The 22,066-nt window shown below is 38.0% G+C and overlaps 1 protein-coding gene across 8 annotated transcripts in view; it reads right to left on the reverse strand.

Annotated features, from left to right (window-relative positions):
• The window catches only part of DST (dystonin), a 316,365-nt gene that overhangs the window by 8,161 nt on the left and 286,138 nt on the right, over positions 1–22,066 (reverse strand). For 7 of the 8 annotated variants that reach the window (XM_074861756.1, XM_074861754.1, XM_074861758.1 and 4 more), the window contains 13 exons: positions 18,164–18,333; positions 17,690–17,849; positions 16,059–16,253; positions 14,726–14,854; positions 10,461–10,604; positions 9,423–9,611; positions 8,525–8,654; positions 7,547–7,710; positions 7,072–7,234; positions 5,452–5,606; positions 5,217–5,291; positions 4,473–4,490; positions 1,303–1,420 (listed from right to left, as the gene is read on the reverse strand). In XM_074861756.1, the coding sequence (XP_074717857.1) occupies positions 1,303–1,420; positions 4,473–4,490; positions 5,217–5,291; positions 5,452–5,606; positions 7,072–7,234; positions 7,547–7,710; positions 8,525–8,654; positions 9,423–9,611; positions 10,461–10,604; positions 14,726–14,854; positions 16,059–16,253; positions 17,690–17,849; positions 18,164–18,333 (1,810 nt within the window). The remainder of the gene's footprint in view (positions 1–1,302; positions 1,421–4,472; positions 4,491–5,216; positions 5,292–5,451; positions 5,607–7,071; positions 7,235–7,546; positions 7,711–8,524; positions 8,655–9,422; positions 9,612–10,460; positions 10,605–14,725; positions 14,855–16,058; positions 16,254–17,689; positions 17,850–18,163; positions 18,334–22,066) is intronic. The other variant, XM_074861761.1, reaches the window with a different exon arrangement.

A 22,066-nucleotide genomic window follows, 5' to 3' on the forward strand; every position in this document is an offset into this window, starting at 1 on the left:
TCACAAGGTTATGACAGCTCTTTTATGATACAATGATAAGAAGTTTTATGGTACCTTTTAAGCCTGTAGACAAAGGTTTCTAGGCCTTAGTGGCATACTGTCAGTAGTTACGGGGTTTTGTGGTAGCTTCTTCTTGGATTTAACATCCTCGATTTAGCACGACAATTGTTACAAATACAAGCTCTCCACCCTCTCAAGGTCTGTATCAAACTGTTTAGAAACCTTGGTCCCAAAGTAGAAGCTGTGTAAGACAGCTGACACTGGAGTAAGGTCTACACGACAGTTGATGTGTCTGCCTTCACTAGCTCACTTGCCTCTCCTGAACTCCTCTATGCTGTTTAGGCACAACTACAATATTGCTTGTGATTCTGCAGAACCTCCGAGAGGTAAACGTGCAGTAAATTTAATGCTGCTAGTTAACAAGATAGAACTACCTAGGTTACAGAATGTCAGCTCACTCTGAACACAGTCATTATTATACTTTCTGCAATTCTACTACTCTGGCTACTATTTGACTTGTAGCTCTCCCACTCCCTTCACAAATGGCTTCTTTCCCATCTCCAACTGTTCCTCCAAGAACAGTACCAAACAGAGCCTACTTTTCCACTACAGAAGTAGGCTTTCTGACAAACTAAGATGTCATTACGTTGCTGTGTACTGATAAAACAATGCATTTGATACAGTGCCCTGGAGGGCACAGTGATAGAGTACTCTCCTGCTTCCCCAGAGCACAAAGTCCTCCTGACCAGAGGATCTTCCAGCTGCTTTGTACAAAGCTCAGGGCTCTGCAAAGCTGTTCTGGGGAGGATGCCAATGAAAAGACCGGGCTACAAAGGCAGAGCCTGAAAGTGTGGATGCAGCTACTGCCCAGAGAACTTTTTTGCATTGTTGTTGTTACTCTTCAATTCAATTACCTTATTTTGATTTCTTGCTTTAAAACTTCTCTCTTGCTGAGAAGGTTTTATTGGACATTTCTGTGTGCTATTTCTGCCAAGTCATACAAGCAGCTTACATGCCATAAACTCTATCTGGGCTAAGTTCAATTCTTAATTACACCACTCTTAACACTGGAGGAACTGCGCAGAAGACACCAGAATTATTCCAGACATACATCAGTGCAAGTGAAGAGGATCTTAACCATGGGACTTAAAAGTTTACAAAAACAGATCATCACGTGACATTTAGTGACATGATGTATACAGAACTGGCGTTTTATACAATTAATCTCCATCTTGAGACAATGAATGGTGACAGCATCCAAATAACCATCTGCATGTCCATTTTAACAGTTGTGTTACATACCCCTGCAAGGATCATTTTTCACCAAGAACTCATCGAGTGCCATCCAGCCACCTCCAACACGAACCATGACTGTACTTCTTAGGATACGAACAAGGCGCAGTTGTTGAGAGTCACCAAACTGCAATAAAAATCAAGCAATAGTCTGAGGTTCTCAGCCATTTAGATGCAGTTCAACGCTGGTAGGTTAAAAATCAGACACTTTAAAAAGTTTATTTTGATATTTAATTATTAGTAAATGGTAAAAAAATCAGATTTATTTATGCAGATTATTAAAGCTGTTAAGTTTTCAAATCAGATGCTGCTGCATTAATCCAAAGGAGATGGCAGGACGGTAAAGAAAGAATCTCAGGTTTAATTTTATGCTTGATTCTCAAATGTCTGAGCTTATAAAAGAAGCAAAATTAGTAACACATTATTTAATTGGTTACAGTCTGCATTTGTGCAAATTAATGAAGACCTATTTGCATTATTTCACTGTTAAAATCTTAAGCAAACTCTTCTCCAACAGTCTAGTTCTTAATTATGTCAGCTGAAAGGAAGGCAGCATCATTTTAAATGATCAGTATGTGGGCTGGAAATTCAATGCATTATGAGTGTTGCACAATTCTATAAATTGATGCATTTATAGGGATATTTTCAGGTATAGCGTTGACATTGCTCACATACAGCGAGGTGTATGTGGGGAAGGGAACATTGAAGAAGCAATGAATGATTGATAGCTATCATTATTGTCCTTTGTTATAAACTGCTTGTCATTCCTCTGTCTACACATTGAGGTTCTTCATAATTCAGAGATGCACAAAAACCTGTTTCATACTAACTCTTGTACTAGCCCATTCTTCCTTTGGGCTGATGGCCAGGCCTAACGCATGTTTTGCTCTTAAAACCTGTGTAACAAAACCTGTATGCAGTATCTCCATTCAAATCTGGATCAAAGAAAACATGACCAAAATGTTGACCCCCCAGTCTCATGAAAACTAACCAGAAGAATTCAGTACTTTTTAGCCAATGCCCCTAAAGTACTTATTTTGGTATCAGATCATCAAGCCAAGTGCAGTGCACTCTCACACAAACATGCAAGGCACTCACTGAAACCAATGGGAGTCAAATACACCTCTTTGGGACAACCTTTGACCTTGGAGAAGGCTGACCATAGTTAGACTGTACCTACTTGCTCCAGTGAGGGGACTAAAATGCTTTAAACGCAAACCACACAAACGTGCTCCCTACTTGTTAAATGACTTTAGTTGTTTGGTACTACTTAAGCCAAGAAGAGAGATTAAGTTTAAAGGAATATTACTTTTAGGAACCAAACAAAAGCAAAGCTTGCCACTTAATTCAGTAATAAATTTTTTTTTTGTAATAAATAAGATCATTCACATGAGCATTATTTGTAAGGGCTTTTTAATAATGCATTCAATATGTGCCAAAACAAAGAACTGTTTTATACATGTAGATCGAAGTTTAAAAAAAAATGACGTCCAAATTGATGCTGTTTATTTTCACTGGCTTGTTTTTTCTAGAGATTCTAAAGATATTATCTTTTTTCTTTTCTTTATTTTTTCCCCAACCCAGCTTAATTCTTCATTTAGACCCCATCAGGCAACTATAAAAGGGTCTGATAGAGTATCCTTTGGAAACTGCCTACCTAGGCTGTGGTTAATTCAGACAGTGGGGCTCCTGGAAAGTAACTAAGTATCTATCAAGGCATTTTTCCTGATGGTAACTCAGTCCATTTTGCTTCTTAAAACAGTCTGGATACCAACTTTCCTTGAACAGTATTAACCATTGTTTCAAATAATCACAGGTAAAACCACTGGGATAAAAATGTAAAGGAAGTCTAGGTTAAGCTACAAAAAGGCCTGTTCTTGACAATAGCCATATAACATCACTGTCACTAGGGAAGCTTCAGCTAACCTGCTGTAGGTGTTTTTTACTATGATGCTGTTCTGCACCAGTAAGAGTCAGATGCTCTCAAAAAATGCTGTACTTTTCCCAGATCTGAGAGTACGGATGGTAGATAAGAGGATTAACATAATTTCAAATAGTCTTTTCAAATAGAGGCTTGTTCTATACGTGGAAAACATTTTAAATTATTACTTAGATATATTGCTTGAGGCATGCGATAAGATCTTTCTGCTTTCTTCTATACTTCAACAGGCTTTGCCAGTAAATAAGAATGCAACTACATTTTCAACATCTCCAGATTTAAAATGGCTAATACTGTTAACACTAGCATTTCCAGAATGGATTATACATATTGCCTTTATAAGAGCATGAATAAGATACCAATGGTATCCAGTTTGTGTAAAGTATTTCCATTCTCACCAGGCAAGCATGATTTAACAATTTAAGAAGCTATGTAACAGTATGTACCACAGGAGTAAGTGAGCACTGGTTAGTGTATCCTCCCTGTATGACTGTACAGTGCCACTGCAGTATGACTCACTGATGACCCAACTGACAAAAAGTATTCTTAAACACAGCTCCAATACATTAGAGACCTGCCATAGCTCTTTGAAAACACTTCAGGAGAGGGAATAGTCTAAACTGGAACAGAAAGTTTAATCTGCCTATTTCCAAAATATGTATTTAATGATTCACTGTGTCAGTATATAAAATACCAACAGTCCGATAGGTTCTTAATCAGTCTGCTTGACTGAACAGGGATGTTTTGGTTTTTTTTTTTCCTGAAAATGAAAGTCTTTTCCGCCTAATGTGTAATAAATAAGTGATATGACACTGGGATCTGTGTTTACTGTGATTAGTCTTTAATCTGATAGCCTAAAAAATACAACATAGAATTTTAAAGCATTCTGCTATAAAACAGAAAACTGATAAAATAATAGTAATTACAAAACTGAAGTCTAAATGCTCAAGACTTTTTACTATGGTAGTTGCTGCTGACCATTATCTGGTTCCTGTAAAAGTAATCTCCTTAATGAGGAGAATGGCCAAAGAAAGCAGGTGAGGGCTTGAAGAGCAGCGATCCTGAGACAAGGAATGCTCCATAGCATTTAAAGAAATACCACAGCTGACCAGCAATGAATTAGCTGAAGATGAAAGGATGGCGAGAAGACTGACCATTGCAAGCTTAAATCACTATGCGTTAGAAGAAAAGAAAAAAAAAAAGAAAAAAAAAGACTTCATAACATTCCACTGGTTTATACCTGATTTCCCAGGAAGAACTGATAAGAAATGAAAAATGGAAGAAAGACACGATTAGTTTACAGGAAATTATCTATATGACTCTAGAACACATGCAAACTAACACATCAGACATTCTAAATAAAGTATCTACTTCAGAGCAGGTAGCTAGCCATCCGGAGGATTGAATATTGGAAAATATTCAAGGCCTTTGTTTCCTTCCCATTGCTGTCTCTGTGGTCTTTTAAAATCATCTACAAGTATTTAGTTAAACCCTCTTAGTCAAATATTGCATATTTCATCTGAAATTGTTCTGCTTATTGAATCTAGGGGTAGAAGATCTTTCTCTACAATGTGATACTTGTTTTTCTGCGATCTAAAATTATTCTGCAGATATCTAACACACTTCTTGTACTCCTTCAGAAGAAAAATGACAAGGGAGGATAAAAGTGATTAAAAATCTTTTACCAAAGTGTATTCAAAGTACAACACAATACCACAGGAAAATATCACTTTTTTTATGAAACTAACAGAAAATCAGCTACAGTTTAAACACTTCAGGTATCCAGGCAGAAAGATTGGCTTTAAAAGAGCTGTTTATGTATGTATGCATGTGTGTATGTATGTATCCATGTGCATATGTATGTATGCATACAGTTAGCTTTTAGAAGTTCCCATACATTGGAAACAGTTTATAGCCTAATTCCTTGCATAGCCATGTCATACAAAGAATCTGAAAGAACTAAGAAGGTCCTTAGAAGACTTACCCTGTACTTGTTATCCCCAATCTGTTCCACTTGAAACCGTTTTGCACATTTACATTTAGCTACCTGCCTTGTAACCTGCAAGAAACCACAACTGCATGATTATTGCCAATATAACACTTCTAAATATTTGTGTAACTGGTAAACTTCAAATTATATAGGAGTGAAAATAACATTAATTATTAAAGAACATGACCCCAGTAGAATAGAGTGCAATCTAAGAAAGCAGAGAATGTACCTCATCTTCAATTTTGTCAGCATCTGTGAGAGGCTTGTATGCATCCTTATTTGGATGAAGAGCTGCTACAAATTCATAATAGTCAATATATCCATCACCATCTCTATCAAAAATGTCTGCAACAGCACTCATTTCAAGTCGGCTTGTTGGGAATTCTGTAAGACAAAGACAACAACAAAAGCTAAGTTTTGCCTTTTCAATCCCATTACAATGAAAGGCTTTACCACAAATATTAAATGGTTTTTAGGCAGTAGGTGACAGACAGTGCTTATCATAAGAACAAGGAAATTTGGAAGAGTGAAGGAACCTTTCTGAAAAAACAATCTGGATCTCCAATGTTACCTAGCTATTGCATTAAAATTAATATCATAGTGTGGCTTGAAGAGAGACACAGAAGAGAGGGTACAGATTAACATGTAAGATATATGTATTTTTTTAACATTTTGACCTTCAAAGTGCATAAAATACCATAGATTAACAAGATAAATTGTTAGTGAGGAAAGGTCAAGCGAGAATTTCAGTGTTAATTAAATTCGGAATGCAAGGCCTTCCCACTGCAGAAACATGCATGGTGTTTTGTGAAATCCTTCTTTAGATCAAGTTCACAGCAGCAGAATATTAACCCACACAGAAATTCTCTACGAAACAGTCAAAAGAAAATTTCAATATGGTTAACAGGGATTAAATCATGAGTATTTAGCATTTATAACAAGTTGATATCAACAGAATTAAATAAGCTGTTTTAACCTCTTGGTGGTATCACGGTTTTTTCATCAACTTCTGACAATTCATGCAAACAGAGATGTGCACATATAATAACTATTTTACTGAAAATAAACACACTACAGTACTCTCCTACTGAATAACTGTGACATGAGATGTTAAAAGCAACCCAATCCTGTATCTTCACTGTTTGAAGCAAAAGTCTCTATGATGTGAAGATAAAGGATTATTTTAAGTAGTAGGCCTTATCTGTTAGGAGTCAGTTGCTAAGGGGAAACATGGTCACACACAGACACGATGTGGAAGGCTTACGTTACCACCAACTGTGCATACCTAAGGAATACCAATCCATCAGGGAAGTCCCTTCCTAGTCCTATTTCTTGACCTCATTATACAGGTATATGAACATGGTCATAGTTCATGGAAACACTGGTTTCAGAAATTACATGGTTTCCTTCTATAATTGAAACTATTCCATGTAAGTTCTTTAATAAAAATCATATGAGCATATAAGCTGATTTTGAAACTTATAGGTAAGTTTTATAAGGTACTTTCTACTATTCCGACTAATCAATGAAAAGTAATTGTTGAACTGGCTTGTGTACTGTACCAATGACAATCCGAGTTCAGTAAACCAGTGAAGTATTAATTATCCAATAATATAGATGTGACGTTTGTAATCTGATTCACAATATAAAAGAACTAGAAAGAGCTTCTAGAATCTAAAAATGTTTTCAAGTAAAATAATTATAGTTTAAATTAATCATAATTAATGACTTCAAAAGGGAAATCTGTGACCTTCTAACACACCAAACTGCACAGGGTACACTATATAGACAGTAAGACTTCATGAGATGTTTGGTCCAAGTTCAACATTAAGTTAATTGTAAAACTTACTTGAAGAAAGAATTCCATCAATAAATTCCTGCCTTGTTATCTTTCCATCCTGATCTTTATCAATCCTCCTAAAGAAGTCCATCACACGAGACTTCTTATGGTTCATCCATCGCATGTATTTTTTCCTCCAAATATCAAAATCAAAGTTGGCAAATTCTCTCAGCTTAATAAAAAAGAGAAAGAACTTTTTTCAGTTGAAATCAATCAATCTAGAAAATCAATGAGATACCATCTGTATTCTTTTGAATAACTGGTTCTTTGAGGAACTACATAAATATTTTCAACATCTTAAGTCTCCTCACGTTCAAAATGAGAATGACTGCTTTAAAGCACATTAAAGTGGGTGTATCACAGTTTTTTCAGTTAGCTGTATCACACAATATAACAAATATGGAAGTTGTTTACAGTGTTTACAGTTTAATCCAGGGTAAACAAAATTATGCAAAATGTATATTCTGTACAGTCCTTTTCTGACCTCTTCAAGTCTGTCCAAAGCATCATTAAGTTTTCTTCTTCTTTCCAAGGCCAGAAGCCAGACTTGCTGCCATTTGCTGACTAAAAGGTTTACCCGTGGATTCTTGGTTTCAATTTGCGCCTGGGCTGCTGATGGATATATGCCTGGTGTTGGGGAACGCTTTCCTGTTAAAACATGATAAAATGTGTAAGTCTCACCCAGTTCAAACAAAACAAACATTCACATGAAGGGTGCTTGACCTTCCTAAAACTACTCCTTCCTGTCCCAAATAATGAGCCCACACCCTATTATGAATCCATCTAATGGGAGTTCGGGTTTTTTTTGTTTTTTGGGGTTTTTTTTTACCATTGCTGGGGAAGGACCACATGAGTCTAGCCAGAAGCAGCTAGTAGTGGCTGCACTAATGAAGCTGCACTGGTTAAATAAAATCTTCACAAATCTCTCAGAGAGTTGCAAAGTAAACAACCTGATTTTAGAAGCAGGTTCCACATATGGCTAAGTATAAAATACAATGGGTAAGTATATCTAAAAATACAAAAAGCCATTTCCTCACTTGATGAATCACTTTCCATTCAACTTCACTGAACACACTAACTGGATCTGTATCATAGCATAGACAGTAAGAGCAAAATTTTGTCTCTACATCTTTATGTAAAAGAAACTGTTTTGAGTTTTCAGATAATGGTAGATTCTCAAAGACTCCACACATGCACACTCCTGGAAGTTTAATAGCACGTGAAAGGCTGTACACTTTAAAAATAGGTATTCAAGAAATATAGAACAATATTTAAAAATACAAGTCTACTATGAGAAATTTCCTCACAATGAAAAGTGAGAGATAATTAGAAAAATCAGCTAAGAGGATTTCACCCTGTTTCACTAGAAGCTAATCAAACCTATTAGAATATTAGTAATCTGTTATCTTTATAGATAGAGCAATGGTGTGTGTGACCTGCCCCAAAATACTTCATTACTTACTTCCTGCTCTCCCCTTATCAAGGACAGGAATATGAGATTGTACTGGAGTGGGTTCAAGTGCCTTTCTTTTATAGGTCTTTGTAACTTTATCCACATCAGGTTGTTTTCTGGTCATTTCCTCCATGAATGTCTGCGATCAGATAGAGGTGGTTTTAATTAACAATACACAAAAGTGACCACAGGAATGAAAAACACATACAATAGAGCAAAACACCAAAGTTATAAGAATGGCACAGAAAGACTCTTACAATGCCAGCCTCACAAAAAAGACACAGGTAACAGTTTTGTAGGTAACAAAAATCAGCAGTATAAGCTTTTAAGACCATTATGACCTGGCTCTTAAAGGAAGACTATATCTAAAAAACAGTCTGTCAAGCTCCCTTATTAACTGTGCATGGTGAGGTGATGTACAACAGAATTTTGACTCTGAGTACTCAGGTGTTCCTTGCTGTCCAGACTGCAGTTCACAGAAGTGAGACAGGTCTGGCATGTAAGTTGGGGTATGAGCATTCACTGCACCAACAGCTCTCTCTGGCACTTCGTAAACATATTTTTGAAATCCAAAACCAACTGCAATACTAGTTCTAAGGCAGCAGCACTATTACATATTACATATGGGGGTTTTTTATTATTATTATCATCGTTCCTATAGGGAGTTGTAGGTTTGCTTTTAGAACAATGTGACACTGAATGTTTGTCTGGTTGCTTTTTTACCTGTTCTGAATAAATGATAAGCACATCAATGCACATACAAAACACAAAACGGACTATCTGAAAAGGGATTCGATTACTAGGAGAGAAAATAGTTAAGGAGATTTACACTTGATTATGAAGCCTAGCTGACACGTGAGCACCATTTGTGGAATGTGTAGGACACCTGTCACTTAACATGCCTTACCTGATGTTCAGCTATAAGTGCTTTAACTTCCTCAATCTCCTGGGGGATAACCTCTTTATCTTTTTCAGTAAGTGTGGTCTCTGCCCACTGCAACCAGGACAGCAAGGCTTCCAGCAATTCCTGGTTAGCAATAAGTCCAGCCAGAGCTCCTGCCAGTCTCTGTTGATGTTGTTTAGCCCATGCTAAGACCTTGATAAAAGAACCAATGCATGAGTGTGTGCACACTGAAATTCTTTAAAACGTATTTAAAATTGCTCTGCTAACTGTAAACCCAGAGCTTCCTCCCAGTCCTATTGATGTTTGATTATCAAAGGTGCTAGATGTAGTGGCTGATCACTAAAGATGCTAGGTAACTAGAATCCCCAGTTCAATACATATTTTTCCACAGATATTCAGGATTAGGTGCTGTTAAATGCAGAAAATAGCACATTCAGGCAACATATTAAGAACTTTATCAAACAATATAAGGTAGTGAATCACACATGATTTGGTGTCCATCTTCCTCCTGGGCATTCCTGAAGTCATACTTTGCTAACATCAGTATTTTACTCTTCTTTAAACTTAATATACACAGAAAATACCACCTTAGCAGCTGAGAGCGTGGTACACCCTCTGAGACCTACTTGCAGTCACTTAAATCATTTGGAAATCTTCTAGATTAAGAATATATTGGACTCAAATCCTCCTTAACGCAATCAGAAAATACTTCAAGTTTGCCCTGTATTTTCTTTCCTTTATAACTTTCAAGTTTCTCCCTAGAAACTATTGGCTTTCTTCACATGGGAAGCGTCAGGCAGTATTTCCTTTAATACATACAAACAAAGAAGCTTGACCATCTGCTTTAGTTCTTAAAGCCCTCTAAGTTTTAAAATAAAACCTAGGGAAGCATGGTATTCACATCCATCACTGTGGGTATTTTAGATGTTTAGTTCTCAACAGCTGGATCATTTCCTCCCAGTGTAACTACCATGTTAGTTGTCAGCTATGTTCCAGTCAAAGATGGACTGTTGCAATGAAGATGGCTTGACATATACTGACCTCTTCAAACCTGGCTCTGATGATTGTTATCCAGTGCTTAATGGTGGTGATGGAATCCGGGTGGCAGATAGCTAGGATAGCTTCTCCCATACCTGTTGCTTTATTCAGTTCTGCCTTTTTCTCTTCCAGTTTCTTCATAAATTCCTAAACCAGAGGTAACAATTGCAATTAGATGTTGACAAAATTTGCAAGAGAAATCTTGAGTGCCCAGTCTGGAAAGTCACGAGCCTCTCAAGCACTCAAACAGATTCAACTTTCAAGAGGCAAGTTTAATTTGTCTTAGAAAAGTTAAAAATGTTAAAAAAGCCTATTCCATATAAAGTACTAAATGAAGCTCTAAAATCTTTACTCCAGCTTGCCAATCCTTAAAAGTCCACTATACTGTAAATACTTGAAAGACACATGCCCTTATTAAAAAGAGAAGGAAAATCACAGCATTTTAGAAGTGCTGTAAATCAACTAGATGATGGTTAGAATCATTATTGGCAAAATTTCAGATGACTTGGTTTGTCTGTCAGTTACAGTAATTCTTCATAATAAACTATCAAGCTCCTAGCAGAGGCTGGAAATGTCCAACTATAATTACATGCTCAGACAAGATGATAGAGGAATTCAGGAGCAGCTATACTAAACTAACACAAATGTGAAAATTCAGCAGCTGAGGGGGAGGGACACAGCAAGATCAGGGATGGAGACTGCTAATTAGCCAGCTGTTTTCAGAGGCACTGCCATCTGGAAAAAATCTTGTAAAAGCAATAAGATGTTTACAGCTTTAGACATCCAGGCTCATAGCCACTGATTTTCCTACGGAGTCTGGCAGAGGAAAGGGTGGCAGGACCAGAACTGGGGGGGGGGGAACAACAAAAAAACCTGAAGGACTCCTCTCATCCTTTCTATAGTTTGCATTTATATTTTTTTTAAATTAAAAATATTACTACATGGTTTTACTATTCTGCCTATTTTGTTATGTCTAAATGTTGTGTAAGTCTGTGTGACTTTGTGAACACCCTTAACTGGAACTGCTAACATCTCTCAGTGCTTAGTGGATTTTTTATTATATTTTAACATCTTTAATTAGGCTACAAAATGGAACCATGTCTCTTGAAAGTTTAACTCTTCCTCTCTCCATCCACAAAAGGCTTTTTGGATTCTAGAAATTAAAGATCAGCCAAGTCAGATCCAAGAACATTCAAAATCACCTAAACATTTTAAAAACAGATTCTACAACAACTCATAATGACATTATCCTGTGCCTTTACAAAGTAAACATGAAGCTATTATGAGATGAAAGTGTAAAAGAAAATCTATTCTACCTTGTTCTAAAAGCTGGGAATAAGTAGGCTATATATTTATGGAGATTCATTACTAACTGATTTTGACTTAAGCTTAAATACATGTCAGAGTTTAAGACCTGATCTCCTCTCATAAGAACGCATGAGTTCTTACAATATTTCAGTTCAAAATGGTTTTGGAAAAGTGGAGGTGGGTTGTAGAGAGAGATTACCAAAATAAGCCAGGGCCAGGAGGAAAACAGGCGACAACAACAACACTGTGTTCCCTGCACAACTGTACTAGAGTATCTCAAAAATCTAAATCTATGACACATTACATATAGCATATTAAGCTTTCCCTCGGTAAAGGATACTAATTGTATTGAACTCTGTGGTAGTCCAGTGATATAGACACATCTACAAGAGAGGAGATGGGATGTTTCTCATTAACTAATGCACTGCATTAACCCACTACACCTCTCAGTCCCTAGAGAGGATGTCGAGTGACAGAAACCTCTCTGCCTGAGATCGTAGAATTCATTAAATCATGTGCAGTATTCGAGAAAAGAAAGTCATAATGGGTGTAAAGATGGACCATTTGGATAAAATATTGTCCTGAAGAAAGCTTTCAACATGTAGCTGGATACAAATGCATTAAAACTATTTTACAAGAATCACAGTGATACAAGGAAGATACATTTCATGTTTATGTTAATAATGTCAGTCATACATTTTTTGGTATATCACAGCATTATAATACAGACATGATGTTTAAAACTACTATCATATATTATATTTTCCCTTATTATTTTTTTCTTTTTGAAAGCTAATGTTATAAGCTTAAGAGGAGAGACCACTCATTCAAAGAAGACTCTGCTGTATGTGCTTATTGAGTGGTAAAGCAGCAGTGCCACAATCTTTCTTAGCTTGACAATTGCTGTATTTCCATTATTTGGCCTTTAAGAAGAAAATGTCGTTGGGAGAACATCTTCTAAAGTCTACTAAAAGAATTTTAAGTACAGTATGGCCACATCTAACACTAAGGTTGGTTGTGTTGTGCTAGTGATTATTCTCCCCAGCTGGACAAACTTGTCTCAAAGACAAACTGCTTTGAGGTTCTCATTTATGCTTCAGCTTTGGCAGCACAATTTTGAGCTTTTGTACAGAAATATTTTGTTAATCAATCTACACTGCAAAGAGAGAAGTTTAAGATTTTATTTTCTAATTATTTCAGTGGACCTAAGCTTTCATTCAGGCAGTTGTCTCTGTATTCAGAAGACCAAAAAATTAAATAAAAGGGAACTGATGAAGCACATGTGGAGGAAAAGCAGCTAAAAGACCAATTTCATTGCATCAGAGACAGCGGGTTGCTACTGCCAACATCAGTCAGCATACACTGGTGCATATACACAGTTGCCAGCTAAAGCACAGCACCCAGATTCCAGGGCCCTAAATTAAATCTGAACACTTCTTCAAAACATTGAAGTTTTGAAGTTTACCTTGAAAACTCCCTAGTTAACAACCATTAGATAGTCATACCCTGCACGCACTCCTCTGCATAACAATATTCCCAAACTCGATTTAAACCAGATGCTTTTACACCCTCCATTTCCTAAGTTTTCTTGTATCTTTCTTCAGAGCAATGATGAAGAAATCCATTACTCTTATAATTTGTTCTACAACATTGTGAGAAATTTCATTTTTACACTACATTCTCGTTACTATTACTACTGCACTTACAAGCAGAGTTTTGCATGGGCTTACATGTGCATGTTTGTAGCCTCCTGTTCAGAGGCTGAAAATAAAACCTCTATGCTCCTTACTTAGCCATTTTCCCATTTCATTACTGCAAACTTAGTTTGATGGCCTATAATCTAATATCTGCACTGCACCTATGGCACTGCAATATTTCAGTACCTAATGCATGTGAAGCATGACAGCACGCTGTTTCAACACCACAGAAGGTTAATGGATGGTAACATCATTCTGCTGACATTTACAAATGACCTTGAAAGAAAAGTATATGCTGTTTTGCTCAATGGTGCTAAGACAACAGATATACTTTCGCTACTGTAGCGGACTGTGTTATAATTGTCAGGCAGCATATATTCCACAGAGGGATTTGCATCTGTCTCAACGTTTACAGCAACTTTCTAAAGGCCCATTATTTGCTTGAACAGCCCAACACCAGTATCAGCACAAAAGTGTCAACTCCATTCAATTTCTAGCTTCTCTATTTCTGCACTTGCAGCCCAGAAAGCCAATCGCATGCTGGGCTGCATCACGAGAAGTGTGGCCAGCAGGTTGAAGAAGGTGATTCTCCCCCTCTACTCTGTTCCTGTGAGATCCCACCTGCAGTACTGTGTCCAGATCTGGGGGCCCCAGTAGAAGAAGGACATGGACCTGCTCAAGCAGGTCCAGGAGGGTCACAAAGATGATCAGGGGGCTGCAGCACCTCTCCCAGGTGCACAGGCTGAGAGAGCTGGGGTTGTTCAGTCTGGAGAAGGTTCTGGGGAGACCTTAAAGCGGCCTTCCAGTACCTAAAGGGGGCCTACAGGAAAGATGGGGAGGGGCTCTTTATTAGTGAGGGTAGTGACAGGATGAGGGGTAACGGTTTTAAACTGAAAGAGGGTAGATTCAGATTAGATATGAGGAAGAAATTCCTCACTGTGAGGGTGGTGAGGCACTGGAACAGGTTGCCCAGAGAAGTTGTGGCTGCCTCCTCCCTGGCAGTGTTCAAGGCCAAGGTGGACAGGGCTTTGAGCAACCTGGTCTAGTGGAAGGTGTCCCTGCCCATGGCAGGGGGGTTGGAACTAGATGATCTTTAAGGTCCCGTTCAACCCAAACCATTCTATGGTTCTATAGAAACAGTTGCAAAAACAAACACTAGATGCTGGATATGACTATATGGGATAGACTTTGCCTCTTTTCCTTTATTCTACTCTCTAATAGACCTGTTAGAATGAAGAGGTCCCTCTTCATTTTCTTGCTTACCCTGTGCTGGTCTATCAGTGTACGCAAGGCCTCTTCATCATCTGGAAGGACCCCATGGAAACGAAGAGCCTGCTCTGCCTCTGCCAGCCACTCCAAAAGGACATGAACAACAGAGTGGAATTCTTCTGCCTGTTAAAAAACAAGAAGTAGTCACGGTTACTCATGAGGTGATCTGACAGACACACTGCAGCTTACACAAGGAGACTGAGCCCACATTTGGAGTCATTAATCACGCAGCAGTACTGGCACATTAACTTTCCATTAAAAAGTCAATGATATACAGTACTACATTTTCATAACTATAAAAATATCTCATGCTTCCCAAAAAATTACAGGAAGCCTAAAAGCCTGTTCATGCTTTTAGCCATCTGATTTATAGTATACTTGCAGCTCAGTTGAGAATGTCATGCCTTTACACTGACAGATTACATGGGAGGTGCTTTCACGGACCAGCTGGAGAGATGAGAACTATATTTTCTGCATAGCCTAAATCACTGGTTAAGCAAAATTAATCGACAGACCGTTGTTGACTGACCCTTTTATGTCTGGAGAAAACAAGAAAGTTCCACCTTTGGGCACAGCAATATTCAGACACAATTTGTGTTTGAGGTAGCTCAGGATTGTGCCTGCTGAGAGATCAGAGAGCTGGACAAACACAGTACCCTGGGAAAAGCAGGGCAGGAATTTTCTACACAGTGGCTACATCAATATTGCAGGAGCATCAACCCAAGCTAGTGTATCTTAACAGAGTTGTACATCTGTATTATCTCAGGTTTGGAAACAATACAGATGGACCTATTTCTCTGGGATTGGTACCAGCCAATACTGACATACATACACTGTTCTAGCTCCTGAGTGCACTCAGCACACTCAATTTTTTCTGCAACATACTTCACTGTGCACTGTAATTGTGCCAGTGTAAACAAGTTTTCAGTACACAAATTTACTTCTTTCCAACAAGGCATGAAGGGCATAAATATGATTGCAATCTCCAGCTTCCTGTGAAGGGGGCATCGTTCTTAATCACCCTTCACGCTTGACTGTAACTTCAGTGATTTCCTTAGATGGTAAGGTCTTTGAAACATTTGCTTTGCATCTGTGGTGTAGACTAATAACAACAGTAATAATAAATGCTAAGAGGCATTATTTATGTGGTGTGGTAAAGGGATAGAGACAAGGTAAGCAATGCATGAGCAAGAAAATGAGTATTTTTCGAATGAAGTTAAATTGAGTGATATTAAGCGAAACGGAAATTGAATTTTTGGCAACCAGACTGCAAGCTATTTTCACTGCCTCTCATAAAGTACACGCAGCATCAGTAATACTCCTCTACCTGCCGAAGAGCCTGTTCCAGTCGTGTTTGCTTGGATACTGACAAGGCACAAACTGTCTCCCAGCGAGTGCTTAGCTCCTGCATTTGGACTTTGACCCAGGAAGAGTCATCACGACTGCCTTCTATCAGCTCCCTTGCAGAGCGCTTCAGAGCCTGGACACTGCTTGTTCTTTTTCCCAGCTCCTTCTGGAAAACCTAGGCACCACCAAATACACAAAGGCGTAATTATGTAAAGAATAACAAAAAACTACTGGTTTATAAGAAGGAATCAAATTACGGATTTAATTCAGTCAAGAGTAATTCCATCTAAATGATACAAAACACACAAGTTCTGCTTCTTAAATTCCATCGGAAGATATTTACACTTGACCCTATCCTAACAAAGCTGGAATATGGTAGAAAAATGTCAGGCAGATCCTGAGAACCCATCCTGATGCAATGCATGGGAAATCTAGCCTTCTGATCACGCTGCCTTTACACTCTTTATCAAAGCAATTGATCTGACACACTGATTAATGCACAGGATTGCTGTGGCAGGAAAAGATCAGATAAAATGCTAACCATCAAGGAGAATGTTTGAAATCGTAAAAACAGAAATAACACCCCATCTGGGAGTCTGACTGTAAGGCTGTAGATCTCGCCACATATTCATATATTTATGTGAGAGTATGTTCATATTTGCAAATGGAACAAGCTTCAGTTACATAAAGGAAGCTCTTAATAAAAAGATATGACAATTACAGTATACCTTGCCACTAACTATGACTTACTTGTGATATACCATGGGATTTCAGAAGCAATTAGAGCATATTTCAGGCTAATCTTTATAGACAATCCATGTTTCCATATCGTTTTTTTCATGAGGGACAGAATCTCCTCCTCACTGAACAGCCTTTGGATACTGGTGGATACTGAAAGTCACTGGTGGGTGAACAGAGGGACCTTCACCTCGTTAAATCTCCCAGGCTCCAGAGCTCTGGCTGTGCAGCCTTTCAATACCATTAACTTCAACTGCTGTTTCTTCTGATATACTGAACTGCAAAACTGGGATTCAGAGGTGCAGTACTATATCTCCTACTTGCTCCCTTCTCCAAAAACACTTCAGTAACACAATACTGCAGCTTGCCAGCGTAGGCTTCCTGAGCCATAGTGTAGTTGTATACTCCCATGTGTAACTTAGGCATTAGAACTATTTTTCGCCGTGAATATGCAGCAGCCCTGCAGGTCTGAAAGACTGCTGTAGTCATGACGAGCGCATTGGACATTTGGGTAGCAGATGTACTAAATAAAAACCCGTCTCCCCCAAAGATTTCCAGTAAAATAATTTTTGCCACCTCTTGCCCACACACACATATTCATAAATACACACTTGTCATTTTTGACATGATGTTCATAAATACACAGGATAGCAGCATTAAACAGAGTATTTCAATGCTAACTGGTGTCAATAAGTCACTAACAGTCGTTTTCTTCCACATACGTTTTATAGCATTTTCCACTGTTGATGACATATTTGAGTTATAAAACTATTCCATGTTTCTAAAAATTACAGAATAGACAAATAAAGATAGCATTAAAATGCTGCACTTATGAGCGATCTAGAAATTAAAAAAGAATATTTTTGGAATTACCTTGTGATTGTCGATCAGGTTCATCACTAAATCAATGTCTCCATGTACTGGCTGATCTTCCGCTAGCTGAGGTTCGATTTTGTATAACCAGTCAATGAGAGCTTGCAGAGCATCAGTAAATTGTCCCGAAAATAAAAGGGCTTCCTCCAGTTTATTTTGTCTAGGGGGAAAAAAAATAAAAATGAACACACATACTAATCATTCACACACTTTAAGAAAATATTTTCAGCATAAAATGATAACAACTAAGAGCTTTAAATCAGTGTTTCCCTTTTTAAATAGTGGGACCACCACCCCCCCAGTCCTCTTACATACCATCAGGAAAGTATGCATTTCTAGCATTTTACTGCTTTGGCACTCTTAATTATCAAATAAGCCAGCCACTCTGGTTTTACGTTTACAAAACAGAAGCTAAAAGAATTCTCCTAAGCCTTTTTTCTTATCTGCTGAGTAATTAAACTGGTTTTCATTTACCTTTCCACTGATTTTCCACAAATTGTATCCCACTTATCCCTTAGTTCACTCAGCATATCATCAAGTTTCAAATTGTCATCAGCCAAGGTGGTTTTCTCTTTCAGGGAGCGTCCAGTCCTATTTGTGGTATCATACACAGAATGTTTGGCGCCAAGAGATTTCTGGAATTCCTGTACATAGGGAAGAAAAAGAAAACACCCATATAGCATTAACTGCTTACAGGTCACAGTTAATTAATCTTTGACATATTATTTGCAATGGAAATTGTAAATGTTGCTGCAAGAAAATTTTAAACTTCCTGCAAAATTTCTAGTCTGCTAGCACCACGGTGCACCTGAAATTATATGGGACTTGACACTAGCAGAGTCCCTGCCTTTGGGACTCTGGGAATGTAGCTCGATGTCTACTGGAACAGCCTCTGGAAAACCCCTCCTTCAAGGAAAGCAATGAATCCTGTCCTAGCTTAATATTCCTAAATTTCAGCAAGGGGCTGCCTGGTAGTCGGAAGAATGTGAAAGAACTGCTACTTTGGGAGCCATGAACTGAGCAGTCTTCATACTACATTTTTACATACTAAGATTTCAAGCCAGTGTAGACCACCCCAAGGGCTACTGAGGTCATTTTGTTTTAGCTCAGCATGGTCAAGCTGGGAAACCTCCAACCACAAACATTTAACCCTCCTAAGACTGAAGCATGCTCTAACTGGGAAGGACTGTATGCCAAAATTGTACAGATCCAGACACAAGAGGCAGCCAGGTGACATCCCAATACAACAATTTGGGCTGAAAGTCACAATCACAAGCAGGTTTCTGTGATCCAGGGACTTTGGAAGATGACAGTGACACAGCAGTTCCATCTGCCTGCCAGCTCTGCCAGCTCCTTCTGCACAGAGCCTCTGGAAGCTTTTCACAGGCACAGAGGAGCACACAGAAACACAGCTCATCCCGGTACTGCAGAGGAGCTAACGAACTGACAGAGTAAATAATTAAATAAAGGAACACTGCCAAAAGACAAAATCAGCCCTACACAGCAGCTTTTAAATGGTAGCAATACTTAAGAGTGTTTTATTTCACACCTTTATGAACTGCTAGCAGGAAAGCAGTTAAAAAAAAATCACAAGTTTGCTTTAGAATATTCATATATAGAGAATCAAATAAATATTCTTTTTTTTTTGGTCACAAAAAATACTAGGCAAAAAGAGGTTTTGCTCAGTGTTTGCTGAAACAGATTTTCATCAGGTTCTCAGAGCAATGTTCAGTATCATCACATCCAGCAAGGAAATAATTACCACTTACAACTTATAGTAATTCCTCAGGGCATGTAAAGATTGCAAGGATTCCTCATGGTCACTTCCAACACATGCACAGCTGCTCACCTCCAGCTGGCAAGCTGTTCCCAGCTGGCCTGCACCAGCCTGTGCCACGGAAGCTCACAACTCTCCCATCAACTTTCCCATGTGTCCACACAGTCATGTGCTCTTTTTAGATGTGAATGTGTGTCAGGGAAAGCTCAAGTAGAATGGAGGTGTCTTAAATAGGAGGTAGGCATCGGGTTATGCCATGCAGACGGTATGACAACTTTACCCAGGGTGATTCAAGGTTCCTTTTTTATAACTTGCTTGGCATTTTGCACTGGACTGTCCTTACTTCGAGGTTATTTCAGGATCCAGAGGGAATTAAGGATCAAAATTCATCAGCCAAAAAAAAAAAAAAAAAAAAAAAAGCAGCAGCATTTGTTTTGTAATTCGGTATTTCCTTACTGTCCTTTCATTTTCCTCATATAAAATAAGGAAACACCATTGGTCAAGCTAGAACTACAATCAAAATAATTTTTAGAATTAAAATAGCCAGTTTTTTATAGAAGTTCCTTCAAACAAACAGTATGTCTGTGCTCCTTTTATTTGATGGATCTTATTAACTACTTAACATTATGTGAACAGTGTTACTTGATTTGCATGAGGCAACACAAGGAAATTGCTGCCACAGAAGGATCATACAGGAACACAGAGTTAAAGGTGAACAAAGGGTTGCAGTCAATTCATTCTTTGAGAGACTACACACACTACACCCAATCTACTTTTATTTGATTCACAGAGGTGTAATGGAGAATAGATTTCGGTTTAAACTGCCAGGAGCAGACAGGTAAAATGCATGAAATCTCAGTAATTAACTATCTAGCTTTCTTCTAAGCAAAATGGGAACATACAGATAAAATTAGACAGGTTCATATAAATGTACTGTAAGGAACATTCAGCATTAGCAGAGGAATGGATTGGGTGACCTAGTAAGGGTTTTTCCATTCCAGATTTCTAAAAATGAGGAAAAATTGCTGATAAACAGACCATGAATAACCCCCAAAAGTCCCTGGCAAAACACTAGATGTGAGAGAGAGAGAGAGAAAACATTATCTTGGCTTTTCTCTTTCAGGGCTTTTTTTTTTTTTTTTTTTTTTTTTTTTTTTGGCAGTAACAACTGGCAAAGAGCAAGTTCAAATTATTGCTTACAGCACACACACAGAGCACACATTCAATTCAGATAGCAAAATCGTTAACTAAATAGAGCAAGGAAACCTTCAAGGCTGGACAGAAAAGACAAAGACAGACACAGGGGGTATATGTGGGAGTGGAAGGAAAAGACTCAAAATACAAGGAAGGACATTGCAGTGTTGGGAGGTTTGACAGCTCATTAAAAAACAATTGAGTTGATTTCTTGGGGGGGTTGTTTGAAGTTTAAAGTCACAAAGTTCACAGAACTCTCTCTCCCACAGACATTCATCTTTTTCCTCCAAATCACCAGTTTCAAACCTAATGTCTCTATGCCACATTCCATCCCATTCCTTATGGAGAAGTGAGATTCAAGAAACTCAAGTAGCTATTCTCTGCAGGCATTTTATACAAAAAGAAGCTGGAGAAAAGATATCATTGAGAGAACTGACAAGTCTGCTAATACATGTGAGGAAGTTTGGGCTCATAAAATGTACTACTGTAGGTATAAAGAACAAGTGGGATTATCAAGTTTAACACTTCAGAAGAGGGGATGAGAATTAAGGTAGAGAGTCAAACCTCAGGACCTGAAAGGATCTCAAAGCAGAGTCATAACGTGTTGACCATACTCGTGAGGAGTTTGAACTTTATATAAAGAAAAGAGAGAGTGGAAGGATTAAAAGATTGATACAGTCAAGATAGTCCTTCTTGTCTTCTCTAACAGAAAGATTTTTTTCCCTAAATTCCCATTGCTGACTGAAATTCTGGCAACAGCAGCAATCTCAGAACAAACTGAAATTGTAGAGTTAGCGTAACAGAATGTTAATGTAGGTTTTATCTAAAAGTTTTAACAGTAAACATAGGTAAAACTATTTTTGCTTGACCATCAGCCAACTTTCCCATATTAAAGGAGAATATTTTCCTGGTTGATAAACAATACTTAAATCCGCATGTAAGCTGAAAAATGATAAAAATATAAAGCAGACGTATGCAGTAACCAATCATTAGTATACATGGCAAAACTTGTCAGAGGTAAAAGCGATCATCAGAAGCTACACAGAGGAAAAAATTAGATATGCAAACCCTTGGGGATATTGTGAAGAATGAAAAAATAGGAGTAAATGGAGAACAATAAAACTGACATCAAAAGTAGAAGTAAATGTATGCCAAAATGTAGAAAAAGGAATGCTCTTTCAATACTCTGTCTCTGATGAAACTGCTCCAAGATAAATCTTGAGACACAGCCTGTCTCTGAAGATTCTACTACTCATCCACTTGATTTTCAGTAATACATTATTCTAGGCTCTTTACAAAAGTGAAAATGAAGTAAAGACTTCTTCCATCTTTCCTTTTGCTCTGTGTCTGATGGAACTACAAAGCTCTTACATTATTGTTATTTGTTTGAAAAGTGAGGTCAATCA

The sequence above is a fragment of the Strix uralensis genome, chromosome 3 (assembly GCF_047716275.1).
Source record: "Strix uralensis isolate ZFMK-TIS-50842 chromosome 3, bStrUra1, whole genome shotgun sequence".
NCBI classification, from domain to species: Eukaryota; Metazoa; Chordata; class Aves; order Strigiformes; family Strigidae; genus Strix; species Strix uralensis.